Source organism: Dermochelys coriacea, chromosome 10 (genome assembly GCF_009764565.3).
Source record: "Dermochelys coriacea isolate rDerCor1 chromosome 10, rDerCor1.pri.v4, whole genome shotgun sequence".
Lineage (NCBI taxonomy): Eukaryota > Metazoa > Chordata > Testudines > Dermochelyidae > Dermochelys > Dermochelys coriacea.
Genome location: NC_050077.1, coordinates 33,366,697 through 33,385,522, shown reverse-complemented (window position 1 = coordinate 33,385,522; position 18,826 = coordinate 33,366,697). Strand labels below are relative to the sequence as shown.

The following is an 18,826-nucleotide window of genomic DNA, read 5'->3' as shown; positions in this document are numbered from 1 at the left end:
TTTGTTTCTCAATGCTTAAAAGGTAAAACCATTGCAGAAGCCTAAAATACTGAAAAGCATTCAATGGCTACCTTTGGTATGAGATTGAGAGAATAAGTTTTGCAGGCTTACATTCAGCAAAGCCACTCAGGCCCAGATCTTCAAAGGTATTTAGGCTCCTAACTTCCATTGAAAGATTACTCTTGTTTTAGTATGCATAATTATCATGGGTGTTTAAATAATCTTCCTCTGTCCTCCTGTGACAGTGAACGGCCCAGCTGCTGAGACTATATTGTACAAGGGGTCTTTATTTAATTTTCTTTGAAGTTATTGGGCTAGTAATGAGACTCCTTATTGTCAGATCACAGGGCTTGGCCAAGGGAAGCGACTGCTCCATTTTCCGTGCGCTGGTAACGACGGATAAGGCAAGTTGCCTCTACGGCTGTGTCTACACTACAGACCTTGTCTCCCGGGTAGCTGCTCCTTGCTGGCAGGGGAGAGCTCTTCTGCTGACATAATTAAACCACCTCCAGCCAGCAGCGGGTAGCGATGTTGGCACAAGAGCCTCTCCACCACACACCAGCACTTCTCTGGGTGAAATTTATGTCCAGCAGGGGGCTGGTTTTTTCACACCCCTGACCAACAAACGCGGTAGCGCAGACAAAGCCAAACTTCCCTCCTTTCCAGACCCCCCAGGCCCCTTGCTGCTGCGACTACCCCAGCTGCCTAGGGCCCGAGGACGGGCGCGCCGCCTGGCAGCTGAGCGCTCGTGCACCAGCCGCACCCCGCAGCTGTCGGTGGGAGCCGGGACAGGGCTGGCGATCCGGCACTGCCCGTTCCCGGGAGCGGCGAGCCTGGGGCAGGCGAAGGGGCCCCCCACAGCCCGCCTCCCGTGACTGGCAAGAGCCGAGCGCGGAGCCTCTCCCCACTCCCGGCCCAGGCCGGTCACCTTCTCACGTGACTGACTGACTGACAAACGGCCGCCGCCGCCGAGGGAGCGCCCCTAACTATTATTTCCGGCCCCTCCCCAGCCTAGCTCTTCCGGCGCATGCCCAGTAGGGCACACAGGTGTGGCTTTGCGCACGCGCAGAGAAATACGTTTGGGAGGTGGGCCTTGTGAAGTGACGGTGTGCTTTTCGCATGCGCAAAGGGACAAGGCGACGGAAAGCGCTCTAGTGCTCACGAGCAACCGCCGCCGTTTGTTCTACGCATGCGCGCCAGATTCTGCGCGCATGCGTTTCGGATGACATTGGTTGCCGCCTAGCTCTTTGTGCCCAGGGGTGCGGAGCGGATGGAGCCCGCCCCTCCCAGCAGAGGTCAGAGGGGCCAGGGGAGGCCGGGGAGAGCCGGTGTAGCGGGAGGGGGGGACCCTGCCTGCAGCTTGGGGGGAGGTTTCCTGTTGCCCTGACAGCTTTGGCACCACTGCTTGTTCCGTGACATCAGCACCGCATCCATGATGTCAGCACGTATAGGTGATGTCACTACTGTGCCCTTATACCATGGTCACGTCAGGCTGTGCTGCTTTGATGTCATGGTACCGTCATCACTGTGTTATCTAGCAGCATGTCGTCTCCCGAGCACCTGCTGGGAAATGGGTCAAGACTAGTGACAACTGGATGGGCAGTCTCTGTCCACCAGCAGATGAGGCACTTGACACAGCCCTGCGCTGGTTAAGATGTCCTAATGTGCCTTCCACGCCTACCAACGTTACCTCCTCCTTTCTGTAGCTAGTATAAGTGCAGGAAATCAAGCTGGCCTGATCACCTTAAACCTTTCCAACCTCCTATGGCCTAGAAAGGGACAAAAGACAAACCCTGGTTCAGGGGAGCATAAACAATACTAGATCACTTTCTTTTTTTTAAGCATAGGTAAAGTTATCTGTAACTCATATTTAGGACAATGGGAAACATTGCTATACAATTCAGTCTGATTTTCATGGATTTTAAAAAGTGGCAAAACATCTAACTGGAATTGTGGAGAAAGCCTATTATAGTATGGGATTTGTGTCATGGAATAAGTGCCCTTTAAAAGGAAGAGTAAAGCCACTGTTAAATTATCCTCTTTTTATTATACCTTTTAAAATGCTCATCTCTTTTCTAAGTGGATTGTGATAGTACATGATAAAAGTCTATTGAATAATTACTGGTATATAGAATATAGATTAGGAGTTTCTGTTCTCCCTGTCTTCCAACACAGGAACAAGGGGATATCAATGGAATTAAATTATGGCAAATGTAAAAAAAATGTCACAGGTGTAATTATACTGTGGAACTCATTGCCACAGGTTGTCTCTGAGGCCATAACATTAGCAAAATTCAAAGAGAGATTGAGCATTTATATGGATAACAAGAACATTCATAGTTACAATAGATAATGGTAACAAATTTTGAAAGAGAGATGAAAACCTCATGCTTCAGTGCTCAAACCAACCTCTAACTATTAGGTATTATGGTGAGGTCTTCATGGGGGCAGATAATCCCATATCTTCGTACTGAGTGGTTTCATGCATCTTTCTCTGAAGCATCTGGTACTAGCCATTGTTAGAGACAGCATATCAGAGTGGATGGATCTCAGGTCCAATCCAGGTGACAATTCCTGTATTCTATAGTAATTGTTCTGTGTATTGAAGATTTCAGTATCCAGTGTGGCATCTATCCCTAGGATTAAATTCACTGAAAGTTAAATTTATATTAGTAAAGTGAAGCCAAAACAATTGCCATATCTAGGGCCTGCTTCTCCTCTCTTATCAATGTATATCAGAAATAACTCTGATGACTTCAATAGAATTAAACAGGCAAGAGAGATGAATCAGGCCTTTCATGCAGATTCTACACATAACCAAGCGATGCAGAGATGAAATAATAAATGCCATTAGGAATTTGCAGTAAAAATTAAAATGTGGGATATTGTTAAAAATTGCATGGATTTTTTCCTTAGGCTATTGCAGCACTGTCTTATGGTTACAGATATTTATAGTAATCAAATTCATGGTTAGCTACTTCACTCACTTGTGCTGTTGCTTAAAAATAGCTAACGCATGTTCACTCAGGCCACATTACCTGAGGATTCAGCAGTTGAGGACTCTCTCTGCAGCTTCTTCAAAGCAGCAAAGTGGAAATCTGCCTTTTGCTTTCAAGGACAGAAGGAACTGGGTACAGAAAGAGCTCATCCTGGGTGGAAAAGCAGGGGATGTGGTGGTTTAAGACAGTGCTACTCAAAGTGGTGGTCCACGGGTCAGTGCCGGTCCACGAACCATCGGCTGCCGGTCTGCGCACACATTGGGGAAAAAAATTGCCGATCCCCCACATCAGATAGCTTGAGAAGCACTGGTTTAAGACAAAGTGTTGGCCTTGAGCCTGCAAACATTCTCATGCTCAGCTTTATTTCCAGCTGTGCTACTGGCCTGGTGTGTGACCTTGGGCAAGTCACTTTCCCCCACTTTATGCTTCAGTTTCCTCATCTGTAAAATGTGGTTAATGATACTGACATCTTTTGTAAAGTGCTTCAGGATCTATGGATGAAAAGTGCTATATAAAAGCTAGGTCTTATTATGATTTATTATTCCTATCACAGGTAGTTGAATTGACTTAAGTGGGCTACTCATGGTAGTAAAGTTAAGCACAAGTGTTTGCAGGGCCTTTATTATTATCATCAGTAAATATATATATTATGATAATACTCAAAGGCCCTAGCCCTAATTGGGGCCGCAGTGTGCTGGCCATTGTACAGATGTTAGAAAATGTCATGTCTCCAGGTGGGTGCAGTCATTGCTTTAGCACTGAAAAAGTCCCAAGTGGGATTGAAGTTCACATTTCATTGATATCCATGGAGTGGGGATAGGTGAATTTCCACCTTTGCTGCCTGCTGGTGCTGTTTCTGTTTGGCTGGAGGTAGTTTTTTGCATGCTGGTTATTAGGAAACAGTGCACTTTACAAAGATATATCTTTGTTATTGAAACGTCTAGAAACTTTTTAAATATCAGCTTCAGAATCCAAGAAAAATAGACCACAGGTCCTTTTATGTATGATTTCCCCCCCCCCAGCCCTAGCCATATGTGATAATAGGGATATCCAGTGGAAGTGCCTAGTGATACGGTACAGCAACATAACCAGGGTGCTATGATTAAATACTTTGTTCTAGACGACTCAATCTCAAACTATGTTTCAGGAGTGTGCAAAGCCCTTGTTTATGGTTTGTAGAATTAATCTTTTTGAGAAGCAGGCATCAGAGCATTTCAAATGCAGGTCTGTGAGATGGTCTCTTGTTCTTTTGCAGTAGTCTGCAGAATGGAAATAAGTGGGAATTCCTGTTCTAAACTGAAATTGTTTGTATGATAGCAGAGCTTAACAACAGCATTCAGATGGGGTGTGTAACAATGGTAAGTAACATTGCAATGGGATACTGAGTGGTCTGGAATTTAAGTTAGCAAGAGAAAAAGTAGTTTACTTGAGAGAAATGTAAAAATACATTTTGGGAGCAATGAACCAAATCAGAAAGTCTATTTTTAATAGACTTGGTCAGCTTGATGAGTAGGTGAGGTTATTAATAACTTCTTAAAGCTATTTGACTGGAATGTGGTATTGATGGTATTTTGTGGTTGCACTTGTACATGGATTCATAAGAATAGCTATGCTGGGTCAGGCCAATGAATGGTCCGTTTGTTCCCGTATCCTGTCTTCCAATAGTGGCCAGTGCCAGAGGCTTCAGAGGGAATGAACAGAACAGGGCAATTATCAAGTGATACATTTCCTGTGATCCAGTCCCAGCTTTTAGCAGTGAGAGGTTTAGTGACACCTCTGACCATCTGAGTTAATAGCCATTGATGGACCTATCCGCCATGATCTTTTTTTGAAGCCAGTTATAGTTTTGGCCTTCACAACATCCCCTGGCAACAAGTTCCAGAGGCTGACTGTGCATTGTGTTAAGAAGTACTTAATGAAATTAAGGGACCCCTGGTTCTTGTGTTATGAGAAGGAGTAAATAACACTTCCCTATTCACTTTCTCCACACCATTAATTATTTTGTAGACCTTTATCCTATCCTACCTTAGTCATCTTTTTTCTAAGATGAACAGTCCTCATTTTTGTTGCTCTTCTCTGTACATTTGCCAATTCTAATATATCTTTTTTGGGATGGGATGACCAAATCTGCATGCTGTATTCAAGGTGTGGGCATATTATGGATTTCTGTAGTGGCATTATGATATTTTCTTTTTTATCCCTTTCCTAATGGTTCCTAACATTCTTTTAGCTTCTTTGATTGCCATTGCACATTGAGATGTTTTCTGCTCACCCAGGGCCATAGAGAAGCCATACCTTGTGGACAGTCGAGCAATATAGTGAGTCTGCCATACTGTGTTTACAGATAAGTGCATGTGCTGGAGATACTACTGAGATGAGCATGGTATAAGAACCTGTGTAGAACTGGATAGAGAGAGACTGTATGAGGGAAGGTGTGTGAGAGGCATAGAGGTCTCTGCTCCTCAGGAAGGTCTGCTTTGTATCTGTGAGTTTCTCTCCATGGGAAGTACTGAGGACTGTAGGAAAGTTTGTAGTTGCAGTATTTGGGTTGGAAATATTCCAGGGGGTCTCTTTCTATGTGGTTTCCAGCACAAACACCAATTCTTTCCCCATGCTGTGTTTTGACTGGCTTGATTGAAGACTCTGCTACCAACCTTCCAGATCTTTTGTAACTAGCCTTCCAGGAAGGGGAAGTAGTAATTATGGTGCCAGCACAGCAGCATGGAGCAACTTTTCATTGGGAACTTTCTATAATTAGAAACCTAGGTGCATATGGAAAAAAGAAACATTTAATTTAATTTTTGAAGAATGAGGCGCCTCCAACCTTACCGCTACTTTGACCCTATCCCTTGGGACCTCCTTTAATTATGGCCACCCTCGAGGGACCATCAGTGCCAATACGTTATTGATCTGCTCTTGAGTGAGATGATGCACTCCCCCAGACATGGGTAAGCTGCTTTTTTAGCAGTCCAAGCTATGGCTGGCACACAGACTGTGATTTGAGTCTGGGTCTCCTGCTCTTCAGTGTCAGGCACTGTAAATGTATCAGTTCCTCCCAGTTCTCTGCATCCCACATCAGAATACACACTCTCCTTCAAAGCTGTGCTGCTGATGGAGCCATGGGCATATGGAACCGGCATGGCTTTCTGTAGGATGGTGTAATCTGCACTATCTCCTCAAGGGAACAACAATGGTGTCAGAATCAGACCCTTAATTTTTAAAGGGTCTGATTTTGCCACCCTTACTGATGTTTTGTGCCTTATTCCCCAGCTAATCCTGTTCAAATTAAGGAATAATCACAGAGTAACATATTATTTATCAGTAGGGGTGACAGAATCCGTATCTTTGAGAATGAGGCCTTCATGAATAATAGACATGGAAGTGTATTTAGTAGCAAGGTAGAAAACAGGTGTCTACAGAATACAGAGGAGGTTTCAGGAAGACATCTATCCCAGACCTGCACTTTTCTGATGATAAAGATGAGATGCTCGCAGAGATTGAGATGACAGAAGAAGAGATCCTGGAACAAATTGATTATTTAAAAACAATAGGTCACCAGGCCCAGATGGTGCATCAAAGAGTCCTGAAGGAGCCAAGCTGCTAGGAAAAAATGTTCAGTCTCATTAAAAATAGCTACTGCACCAGAGGATTAGAGGGTAGAAAATGTTTTACGTTATTTAAAAAAAGATTATAAGGATGAGTTGGGGAGTTACAGACCAGTAAGCCTTGCATTTTTACCTGGTAAATTGTTTGAAATGATATTTAAAAATATAATGATAAAACATTTGGAAAATCACAATGTGAGAGGGTCAAATCAGCATGGTTTCTGCAAAGGAAAATCATGTCTCACTAACCTTTTGAATACTTTGAACATGTCAGGAAAGTAGTGGATGAAAGAAAACCAGCCCACATAGTTTATTTAGACTTTCAAAGGGCTTTTGACAATGTCTCTCACAGGAAGATGCTAAAGAAGCTAAGCAGGGTGGATAAAAATATTTTTTGTATTTAAATTGGAATTTTAAAATTTAAGTTAAATACAAGTTTATTTTTTAAATTAACAAATTTAAATTTGAAATTGATAACTTATATTAAGTCCTAAACTTATAAACTATTAAAATCAAATTAAAATAAAAAAATAATGGTAAGCAGTACATGTTTGCTGCTAAGTTTTAAAGAAAGTCAGACCCCTGGATTGGTGGTACTCACTGGTTGAGCATCTGGAACCAGAGTTTGTTGAAGTGCTAAACCAGTCTTTGACAGCAGTAGCCTCCTCTTCTGCAGGTGCAGAAAGAATATTTTTTTTCATATCAGTATATTCAGTTAGTTTAGGTCAATGACTAATTCATTCAAAGTTGAGAAACTGAATGGGAGCTGAAAAAGCAGGAAGGTTTGTTTTCCTCTTCCAACCTATGAATAAAAAGAAGATGGGAGAGAACCAACTCTACTAGTTCTAAAATCTTGATGGACAGGGTGACTGGAAACAATCAATTCAGTTCACTAACTACAGATAGTACTTGTTTTGCTTAATAAATCAGTTAATTTTAAATGCAAAATATATTACGATTTTTTTTCCTTATGTGCCCAGAACATTTAAGATAATTTTATTTATTATTTTTTTAAATGCTGTTTTGGTGCATTTTTAATTGAATTTCAATTTCCATCCAAATAGAACTTGATACAAATCACAGGTAAAAAATTAATCATCTAGTAAATAAGAAATCTATCATTCATCATTTTCTAATATAATAAAAAATATAAATACTAAGAATCTGAATAAATGGGAGTTGAGCTGTGTCATTTAAATAAATGTGTATAGATATAATATATCCTCCTGGTTATCAAAAAGAAGGACTAAATTTAGTGTAGAGGCTATATTTAGTTGCAAATCAACATGTGATAATGGTTACCAACCAGTGAGAATCAATCTTTCTTTAGGAAAGTAACTAAAAAGTACAAAAGCAAAACAAGATTAAAAATCAATGAGTTAAATCAAGGTTTCCTGATTGCTGATTTAAATACTGATTAAAATTGGTGATTCAGATCACTTTGATTTAAATCAATCCACTCTGAAGTTAAGTAGTTATGGGGTGAGAAGCAAAGTATTGTCATAGATCAGAAACTGACTAGGAGACAGGATACAAAGAGTAGAAATAAATGGTCAATTTTCATCATGGCAAAAAGTTAACAGTAGGACTCAGGGTTCGATACTAGGTCCGATGTATGTATATTAATGATCCAGACAGAGAGGAGAGCAGTGAGGTAATAAGATTTTCCAGATGACACAACATTATTTAGGTTAGTCAGGACTAGACAGGCCTGTGAGGAAATTCAGAAAGATCTAATCCAGCTGGGTTAATGGACAACACAATTGCACATGAAGTTAAGGGTTGATAAATGCAAAGGAATGCACATAGGAGGGGAAAATGTAAATTACTTGGGCATAGACAGTCCACTTGTCTGATTTTTAAGCTTCTGTTTTTATGTTTTTATGTGGTTTGTTCCCTGTCTGGTACTAATACAAAACCTTTGTCCAGTGTCACACGTGGAGGAAGCAATTTTGAAGAGTGTGCCGCTTAGCCCCCACTGACATGATCTCATGCACCAGTACCAGAATACCAGGTATTCTGTGAGTTTGTTGGGGATCTAAGTTCCCTGTAAGCTGCACAGCTGCATGGCCGCACAGCAGCCTATTAAGCGCCGTACAGGCACTCAGTGAACCCGCCTGGTCGAGACCTGCTGGGGGAGGCGTATCCCTCCCCCCGGCCCAAACCCAGCCCCTGCCCGGAACAGCCAGGGTAGGAGCACCCCTCCATTGGCCTGAACCCAGCCGCAGTCTGAACCTGCTGGGGGTGGGACGCCCCTTCCTTGGCCCCAACTCAGTCCCGGATCTGCCATGGCCAAGGGAGATGCGCCTCTCCCCCCAGCCCAGGTGCTGCTGGGGGGAGTCCTCTCTCCCCACTGTGGCCCTGGGACAGCCTGTACCCCAAGCCCCTCATCCCCACCCCAGAGCCTGCACCCCTAGCTAGGGCCCTTACCCCGCCACCCCAACCCTCTGCCCCAGCCTGAGCCCCTCATCCCTGGCCTTACCCCAGAGCCCACACCCCCTCCCGGAGGCCTTGCACCCCTATCCTCTGCCCTGGCCCTGAGCCCCCTCCCACACTCCAAACCCCTTGGTCCCAGCATACATCACCTCCATATTGGTGCACATAACAAAATTCATCACACACATGTGTGGAAAAAATTAGAGGGAGCACCCTACTTGAACACCTTATAGGGTTTTAAATTAAAACCTGGTGAAGTCAGAATTTATAAAAAGAAATACTTTTTCACACAGCACCTAATTAAACTGGAGAATTCATTGCCACAGGATATCAGTGAGTCCAAAAATTTAACAAGATTCAAAGAGGGTTTGGATATTATATAGGTAACAAGAATATCCAGAGTTGTTGTCATTATTGCTAACACATTTTGGAAGGGATATTAAATTTCATAGTTCTGGGTTTAAGGTAATCATTAGGGATTAGGATGAGATTTAATGTGGGGTGCAGATTATTCCACATCTGCCTACTGCATGGTTTCATGTACCATCCTTTGAAGCATCTGGCCCACCACTGGAGACAGAATACTGGACTAGATCTAATGTCAGAATTCCTATGTTCCAGTGAGACAAGAAGTCATCTATTTCAGAGTAAATAGAGAAATAAAGTATTTTTATTAATAATATTTATTATTTTTGTGGTGTCTAGTTTTCTTTCTCTTCCAATAGATTTGCTCACTGATTTTTTCATGCTTTTCCTCTTGAAAAGGGCTCAAGGTTCATTTTCTTTTTGTAGTCATAATTTCCATAGAGTACTTCACTACTTGGAAAAAAGAAAGCCTAAAGCAGCTGAACCTTCAAATTCCTGAGACCCTTATAACTGATCTCACAGACAATTTTAAATAATTTACACTATTTAAAGGAGATGGCAAATTCTTTGAAAAGTCTAACACCTTTAGAGTTGTGTTCCCTGTCTGTCAAATAGCCTAGGCGAGAGAGGCACTCAGAACATAATTGACTCTTACCTTTCCCCCCCATATTTTTTCAGGTCCCAACATTCACTTTTATTGGTCCCATTTTGTATGACATCCCAGCATGCACTACCCTAGTGATGGGAGATCAGTCACAGGACCCACCTGGATCATAGAGTTGGCATCTAGGTGGTCTAAGTGGTGGTGTTTTTATTTTATTTTGCTAGATTGGGTGGCTTTGAAAGATTTTTTGATCCCATAGGGAAAGAGCATATGATATTTAAAAGAAGCATTTTGCAAACCCATGAAGTGTTGTGAAGAAGCAATACTTCCCTTCCCTTTTAAGCCAATGTCCAAGGATTTCTAAGGGCTTGTCTACATGGGAATACTCAGGAAAGTTAATCTGAATGATTTTTTTAAAAATGGATTAGTTAAACTGCATTGGAGCCCTGTGTGAACACTTTTATTCAGATTTAAAGCAGCATTAATTTGATTTATCTTAATTCACTTTGAAGTGAATCAAAAAACACGCAGGGATTTAATGTGATTTAACTAATCCATTTTAAATTCACACCTTTTTAATTTGGAGTAATTTTCTGCGTGTTCTTGTGAAGACAAGCCCCAAGTTTCATGTGATACTGTCAGCACAGTGCATGACCAAGAGCCTGCAAATCCAGACTTTGAGACCTGAAAAAGAAGGAATATAAATAGTAAATTCTACATCAGTTTTGTGCTTTGCCCATCTCACATTGAACACATACAGTAAACAAAGAAGTGCTGGATTTGTTTCAAAGTACAGTATTTGAAAGTCACCATTAAGTAATGTGACAGCACTAGTTTGTCTGTGAGGATTGTGTAGAAACTTAGAGGCTGAAGATTCAGTTTCTTTTTCTATGCTGTCTTCTACTTAGAAGAATGTGGTCAATTTGTCGTGACAATTGCCTCAAGACTCTGTCCAGGAAAATAAATTTAATGAACTAGCTACAAAAAAAAAATCTGTTTCTCTCTAATAAGAAATTACTCTAAGATTCACAGCAAAATCGCTACAGGTTTGGGAAACTGTTGAAAGAAAAATATCCATTAACATCTGTCGTTGCTTATAGGAGAGGCTGACCCATAAAGTGTGTAACCAGCATTCCTTCGCCTTGTGTGTCTGAAGCCAAGCCATTTGAGAAAACAATCCATCTTGTGTTTTCCTGCATTTTGACTCTTTTGGTGCCCAGAGTTTTGCTGGAGAAACTGAACAGTGATTGCTGCCATTCCAAGTGAAACGCTCAGTTTCAGGACTGAAAGCAATAGGAATTGGGAGCAATATAAAACCTCTTGTAAATTAATCATGCCCATACCGTATTCTGGGACTAGGAAGAAGTAAGTCTAAGAATAGAGATCTAGCTGTAATATCACTTGGGGTTTGATCAGTTTCCATCTGGACATGTCTATCCAGGTAACCCCTGAGTAGTGTGTTATGTTTACTATAACTCAGAGAGATTAAAGATTTTTTTTTAAGTATCAGAGGGGTAGCCCTGTTAGTCTGTATCCACAAAAACAATATTTGTTGATATTTTTTAAAATGTTCTCAGATTATTATAAATAAATTTGTTAGTCTCTAAAGTGCCACAAGTCCTCCTTTTCTTTTTGCGGATACAGACTAACATGGCTGCTACTCTGAAACCTCACATTATTTAGTCTCTGTACTTTGATGGAACTTTGTAGAGTGGCCAGTGTCTGGTTTGCTGAGTGAACCTTCCTCAGGCCCTGCAAGGCAGTGTTTACCAGCAATGACCCGCAGCAAACACTGAAAGTGATCAGACAGCAGTAAGTATCTGTGTATAGAGAGTGTGGAAAGGGAAGGGATGTGGGTTTGACTATGTATAGTGGGGTTGCTCCCAGACACAGACCAGGAGCAGAAAAAGCCTTATCCATGTCAGGCCATCCTATTAAAAGGTGCTCTGACAAAAACCTGAATTTCACACTATGACAGCATAGGTGTTCAATCTGAAGTGTGTGTGTGGTTTTATTTCCACTCCCTGGCATTCACTTCCAGAACATTTAAAAAAAAAAAAGTCACTCTTAAATCCTGAGCTCCAGCCCATTCATAAAGTAGGAAACATGCTTCTGTGTATGTGATAGTTGTGCCTAATGTCAGGGACGTACTTTGAAATGCTTGTGTCTCACCTCCTAACACGCCCTGTGTCTGTTGGCAGTTCAGTGGTTGATCATACTTTGTGTCAGTTATGTACCTTATCTATTCAGGGTTTTCCTGCACTGATCCTCAAAGCTCCACCTTATTCCAGACCATCCTTCATTTACACTTTTTTTAATCTCTTTTATTTAGATGCTGTGATTAAGCTCCTCGCAAAGCCTTCTTCGCAAAGAGCAAGGAAGTCCCCTAAATATGAATAATATCAAATGGACTCCTTGAAGATTGTACTAGACTTAATGGCTAAGTTGTAATTATAGAGGGTGAAATATTGGACCAGCCAGAAACGTGCCCACTGTTGATCTTGTTGGAATCCAGAGTGTGCAGATCTCCGGGATGGTGGAAGGCACAGTGAGGACTAGGTCATCAAAAGAGGCAGATCTGCGCTGACCCTGCTGTCCCAGTCCAGTACTCCTACACGCTCTATCACACTGAAGCCAAGCTGAGTGTCTTGAGGCTGGTGGCTGATGGATGAGCTGGACGATGATTTTAAAGAACTCTGTGCTAACCTATTGAGCAGGGTCAGGAAAAAGGCTGGAGATGCCGAGGGAGGGAGGAAGGTTCAGAGTGGGACAAGGAGCACTGCAACAAAAAGCAAATTAAAAAAGAGCAAGTCAGCTGCTAAGAGCAAAAGCCAGCATGACTCCTCTGTTGGAAAGAGAGTGGGCTTGCCAGGGTGCACGGACCCCAGTGAGCAGGCATTGGGACATGAACCAGAAGGTGAAGCTACAACCTGTGGAAATGATGGACCTCCACTGGGAGATGGAAATGGAGACCCTCCTTCTGCCATTCAGTTGTATGCTATGGCACCAAACTGTAACCAGAACAGCTTGGCAGGTAACACCTCTAACCTCTGTCTCCTTCCCTCACTCTGAAATGTTTCTAATGGAAAATAGCCTGGGGCTGGAAGGACTCTCACGTTCAGTGGAACTTTTCTAAACTCCACCCAAGAGGGGTACCAGGCAGTTAGGATGGCGCAGGGGGTGTATTTTGCTCTCCCATACCATTAGACAGTATTCAACTCCTTAGACTGACACCTTTGACTGTTCCTAGTAACTGTTTTTCAACAGTGCTGTCAGATAGGAGAGGTCTCCCTCGGTCAGGTGAAGCACAGAGAAGGAAGGGTTCCCCAAAGCAGCCAAGGCTGCAGTGAGGTGTTGTCCTGGCAACTCCTTCTGCCTGCTGCTCCCTATTTCTCCTCTCCAGAAACCCTTCACCCCTACTGCTCAGCATCTCTCAGGCTCCATCATTGGTAGAGGTTGGAAGTCAGATCCTAGAGCGCTGGTTGGGAGTTGGTGTGGCCCAATGGATAGCGCATGGACTGGAATTCAGGAGATCTGGGTCCTATTCCCAGCTTTGCAACTGACCTGCTGTATGACCTGGGGCCAGACATGTCACTGCTCGGTGCCTCAGTTTCCACATCTGTAAAATGAGGTTGATGACACTGACCTCCTTTGTAAAGCACTTTGAGATCTACTGATGATAAGTGCTGTAAAAGAGCTAGGTATGATTATTGTTATGGGGTGAAACTCAGTAGCTAAGCAAATTGTGCATCCAGTCCACTCAGAATCAGCATATTCCAAAAGAATCTCTCAGGCTGCTGTAAAAGGAGGCTTCTCTGAAAAACCTCTCATCTGGCCTGTTAGCTGGGTGTTTAATGCAGATTTGCAAAGCCCCAGATGGGACAGTTATTAGGACTGCTTTTTTCCCCACCAGGCAGTGACAAGCGCAGATCATCCTTTGCTGCTGATGCAGAACCAGCAACCTCCACCTCATCCCCTGCAAAGATGCGCCAGATCTCAGGAACCAGGCTGCGGGTAGCAGAGCTGGTGCTGGAGAGGATGCAGCAGTTTAAGAGAGTGGAACCAAAACAGCTGAAACACACCGTGGGCAGCATCTTGCCAGAGACAGTAACAAATGAAAGCATCCCTGATGTGAGCCAGGAGAACCACCAGCCAGGAAATGGTATACGTCTCTTGCAATCTATCCTAAATATACAGGAAGTGTTGTCTAGTGGTTAGAATGCCAGACTGGGAGTCAGCTTCAGGAGTCCTGGATTTTATTTCCAGCTCTGCCACTGGCTCATTATGAGGCCTTGGATAAATCCATTAATCTCTGTGTGTCTCACTTTCCTCATCTGTAAAATGAGGCTAACAATATCTGCCTCACAGGGCTGATGTGTGGCTTAGTTAATGTCTGTAACAGGCTTTTAGATCCTGAAGGGGATGATGATCTAAGCATCCTGTTTGAAATAAATTTCTTGGAAGCACAGATTCAAATCCCAACAGGATCAGTTCACTCTTTTGTCCTTCCAGTGTAACAATAACGATAATAGCTAACTCTTATATAGAGCTTTCATCAATAGATCTCAAAGCATTTTTTCAAAGAGGTCCGTATCATTGTAGATAAACTGAATCTTTGAAAACTAAGGTCATCTTGGCTCTGTGTGGACATTAAAAATCTCCTTGTCCTTCATGTAAGAGCCATGGTTTGCCCTAGTGACCCTAGCCAAAGTTCCCCGTCTCCTCCAGTGGTGCAAATAGAATTCATTTCTCACCAGTATGTTGCACCAGCTAAAGGGGGGGGACATGTGACCCGCCCCCAGCCCAGACCCCTGCGCGCTCTCTCTCTCCATGATTCATCCCACGTTACCTTGGGGAGGGGTGGGAGGGGCTCTGTCCTCCTTCTGCTGTGCAGCAGACTTCTGAACTAGAGAGCTCTCCAGAACCACAGCAGCGAAGGGGAGCAGAATGTGTGGCCACCAGGCAGCCCCCCGCCAGCAGCTCCTCCAGCACAGCTGAACTGCTCCCAGGTCTTCCACGCAGCCGTTCCTCCGGAGTCTTGTCTGGGGTCTGTACAGCAGCCCCGCCTGAGGACAAGGCTCGGGGGGCAAGGCTGGGGCGGTACAGCCATGTCAGAGGAGCTGCCAGCTTGGGGTTCTGCTCCTTTCGCCACTGCTATTCCTGGGAGAGCTCTGAATGGCAGGGCTCTCCTGGGAACTGCAGTGGCAAAAAGAGCCCTGGCGGCCCCATGCCAGCAGCTCTTCCAGTGCAGCTGTACCGCCCCCAGCCCTGTCCTCCGGTGGGGCTCCTTTACAGACCCGGGAGAGGAGAAACAAGCATGTAGCTATGTGGAAGGGCTGCGGGGGCGGTATAGCCATGCCAGAGGAGCTGCACATTCTGCTCCTTTCGCCGCTGACCTTCCTGAGAGAGCCCTGCACTTCAGAGCTCTCCTGGGAACCGCAGCAGTGAAAGGAGTGGAACGTTGGCCCCACCCCGGCAGGTCCTCTGGCGCGGCTGTACCAGTACCACGCTCAACCCTGCCCTCTGGCAGGTCTGCCTTCAGACCCAGACAGGAGACACTAGACAAAGGTGCATGGAACAGGGTGGTGTTACATGTGGGGATGATACAGCCCACGCCAGAGGAGCTGCCCCACTTTCTGCTCCTTCTCTGTCTTTCTGGTACAGCGTACCAGGTATAAATATCTTACTGGCAGACTGGACCAGACCACCCTCCTTGCACCACTGCTCTCCTCTGCTGTATTGTATGGTGGTGTGCTGATTGCCATCATCCACCCCAGAAGTGGCTGCATTTCAGTGATGCTGTGTGTGTAGTTTGCAATGCACTTTGAGACCTTTTAGAGTGAAAGGTGCTAGAGAAAGTTCACATTTTATTTTTAAGTATTCAATTCAATAAAATAACTGAATATAACAGGTTCAAGCCTTTTATAAAAATGCTTAGTGCTGTCTCTGAGAAGATCTTTCCTTCACCTTAGTGACCACTCCGGATCTGCCTGCGAAGGAGCCAGATGTTGCCCTGGCAGTGGCCCTCCAGCAGGAGCTCAAAGAAGAAGTACCTGGAAGTCTGGAAGAGGCAGGCTTATTTTTTTGTCAGATCTGTCAGAAAGACCTCTCAGCCATGAATGCAACACGACGGGAGCAGCATGTTAACAGGTGAAAGGCCAGTGTTTATTATTGCCCTCTCTCCCCTGGGCTCCTAGACTAAAGACTCAGCCAGCCTAGCTACTTTAGAAAAGGATAAAAGCTGAGGTTGTGTCACAGTAATTTTAACATTGAAGATGTAAGAAATATAACGTGTTGTGAGGGTCACAGCAGGGACTGAATTCTTTGTCCTGTAGCACAAAGTTGTTTTGTTCAGTAGGAACGAATTATTCCTGGCTATAGGTGGTGTTCCTTTGAGGAAGCTCACCATGCAATTGGACAGCTTCAGTATTTTGGATACCATTAAAGGATTTGTTACTAGAATTGGTCTGATAACTACGGAGCTGGGTGTGTGCAGGCGTAGGTTCATTAACATCTGGAGCAGAGATCCCCCATCATGCACTGCTTTCCTGCTTTTCTGGTCCCACAGTTCAGTGCTGTTCTTGCTTTGGAATTTCTGTTCTCCATTCTGTATGCTAACTAATGGAGGTGCCTCCCTGTCCCATCTTTGGTGCAGATGAGGCTAGGGGAGTTTTCTTAATCCTGTCACCCTTGTCCCAGGGGTTTAGGTGCGTCTCCCACTGCCTTTTCATTGCTTTTTGTAAATTTTTCTTCTGATTGGCTTTGGTTCAAGCAGAGGTGGTGGGGGTGGGAGTAGAGGGAGGAGATCTTTCGTGAATCAGACAGGCTGGATACTGCGCCCTGGTTCCCCAAGAACACGGAGCTGCTAGGTAACAGTGTATAATATGTAACACACACTTCTTTAGGGAATGTTACTTTGGTTGTTTCAGGCATTAGAGCTGATTACTCCAGTTCTTCTTTAATGTGGTTTAAAAGTGTTAGTGTGAGCAGAGTTTAAAATACTTTTAAGAGCAAACTCTGCTGTTTTCCTGCAGGTGTCTGGATGAGATGGAGAAGTCAGAGGCGCCCTCTTCCAGCAACCCACAGATCCCTGAGTGCCCCATCTGTGGGAAACGGTTCCATACACCCAAAAGCCGAGCCAGTCACTTGAAACGCTGTGCTGTCAAGATGGAAGTCCCTCCACAGTTGCTTCTCCAGGCAGTGCAATTGCAGGCATTGGCCCTGAGTGATGGGCTCCCTGTAGCACCCAGGTGAGCTGGAGCAAATAAGCAATGTTAGTAGCATCCTTTTGATTGAGAGAAGCACTAACTCTATGTCCGTGAAACCAGTCTGTAGAGCCAGGGTAAGTGCACACACTGTGTGGGCTCTGAAACCAGGAGGAATCGGACAGGAGCCAGCTTCAGCACTGTAGTTAAAGAAAGCTGCAGTTCAGTTGGTGAGAGCACAGTAGGGCAACCAAGATGATCAGTAGGGTGGAGGGGCTAATGGCTGAGCAGAGAGGGGCAAAACAGGGATTAGTCTTGCATTGACTTGGCTGAGGTGTTTACACTAGCTGAGGTAATTATAAAAATTAAACTGAATGGTCCATTGGAGTTTATTAGACAGACTGGAGCTAAGGAACATTTTGTATCTATACATGAAGTGGGAATACACATAAGAATCGGATGTATAAAAATTTATTCTGAGAATGGGGGCTAGGTGGAATGGACTTTTCGCTGAGCAAGTGCCTCAAGTAGTGTTATACAATATAATAATTAATATATTGTAAATCAAACACTGGCTGACTACTAAATTAAATACGTGGAAAGTCTGTTAGTCCCATTGTGTTGGGGAGGAGCTGATTCCTGTCCCCCCAGCCAAGTGGGAAATGGCAGAGCACTTTTTGGTGTTTGGGCTTTTTGCTCCACATAGACTTGTTTTTTGCTGTTCTATGGCACCAAGTTTTAAAGGATGTGGGACCTAAAAGGCAGAATTGCAAACGAAAGATTCCAGAAGCAGCTGTGAATTACTTACAGCCAGCTTCTGGTACTGTGTAACACACTTCTATGTTTTGCTTCAGTGGTGTCCTCCATGCCCTTCTCTTAACCTCCTAGATAGTGAAATTGAGGTATCCCATGCCTGGATGATTTTCTTTCTAAGAGGATAGTCCTAATGATCATCCCTAAAAAGGGCAGATCAGTCAATTAGAAACCGTATCAGGTTTCCAGTCTGCATCATAGAATTATAGAATATCAGGGTTGGAAGGGACCTCAGGAGATCTAGTCCAACCCCCTGCTCAAGCAGGACCAATCCCCAATTTTTTGCCCCAGATCCCTAAATGGCCCCCTCAAGGATTGAACTCACAATTCTGGGTTTAAGTGCCATTTACCCTTTCAGACAGTCTCCAGATTGCTCTAAGGGTCCACATGATGATGATAAATGCTTCCCTCTGTTCCAGAGTAGTTTACTGTGAATGTTTTCCCCTTATCCTGGAAATGGGAATCTACCTAAGTGATTAGAACAGCTGATGTGGAGTGCTCCTTGTCTCTGATCCAGTTGCAGTTAACTTGTATGTCATGCTGCATTTTTACATTTCAGCAATCAGCTAGGTAGGTCAAAGCGAAAAGGCTCCTCCAAAGAGGAGGAGTCAAAGAAAAAGCAGAAGACATCCAAGGTGGAAACCACAGATGAGGATCTTCTGGTTGCCATGGCAATGTCACGATCTCTGCTGGAGCAAATAAGGCAGGAGGAAGCAAAATCGGTAACAAGCATTAAACTGGAGAGTCCTTTGCCGATCAAGTGGAAGCCTGGAGCAGGTACATATTGAAGTGTTTTAA

General features: G+C 44.0%; 1 protein-coding gene across 4 annotated transcripts in view; it reads left to right on the top strand.

Annotated features, from left to right (window-relative positions):
• The first annotated feature begins 1,125 nt into the window (after positions 1 to 1,125).
• The window catches only part of SLX4 (SLX4 structure-specific endonuclease subunit), a 38,898-nt gene continuing 21,197 nt past the window's right edge, over positions 1,126 to 18,826 (top strand). For 3 of the 4 annotated variants that reach the window (XM_038419333.2, XM_043493198.1, XM_043493197.1), the window contains exons 1-6: positions 1,147 to 1,295; positions 12,343 to 13,044; positions 13,924 to 14,172; positions 15,983 to 16,160; positions 17,045 to 17,260; positions 18,588 to 18,805. In XM_038419333.2, coding sequence (XP_038275261.1) covers positions 12,675 to 13,044; positions 13,924 to 14,172; positions 15,983 to 16,160; positions 17,045 to 17,260; positions 18,588 to 18,805 — 1,231 coding nt within the window. In that variant the 5' untranslated portion in view covers positions 1,147 to 1,295; positions 12,343 to 12,674. Of the gene's footprint in view, positions 1,296 to 12,342; positions 13,045 to 13,923; positions 14,173 to 15,982; positions 16,161 to 17,044; positions 17,261 to 18,587; positions 18,806 to 18,826 lie in introns of all 4 variants that reach the window. The other variant, XM_038419330.2, reaches the window with a different exon arrangement.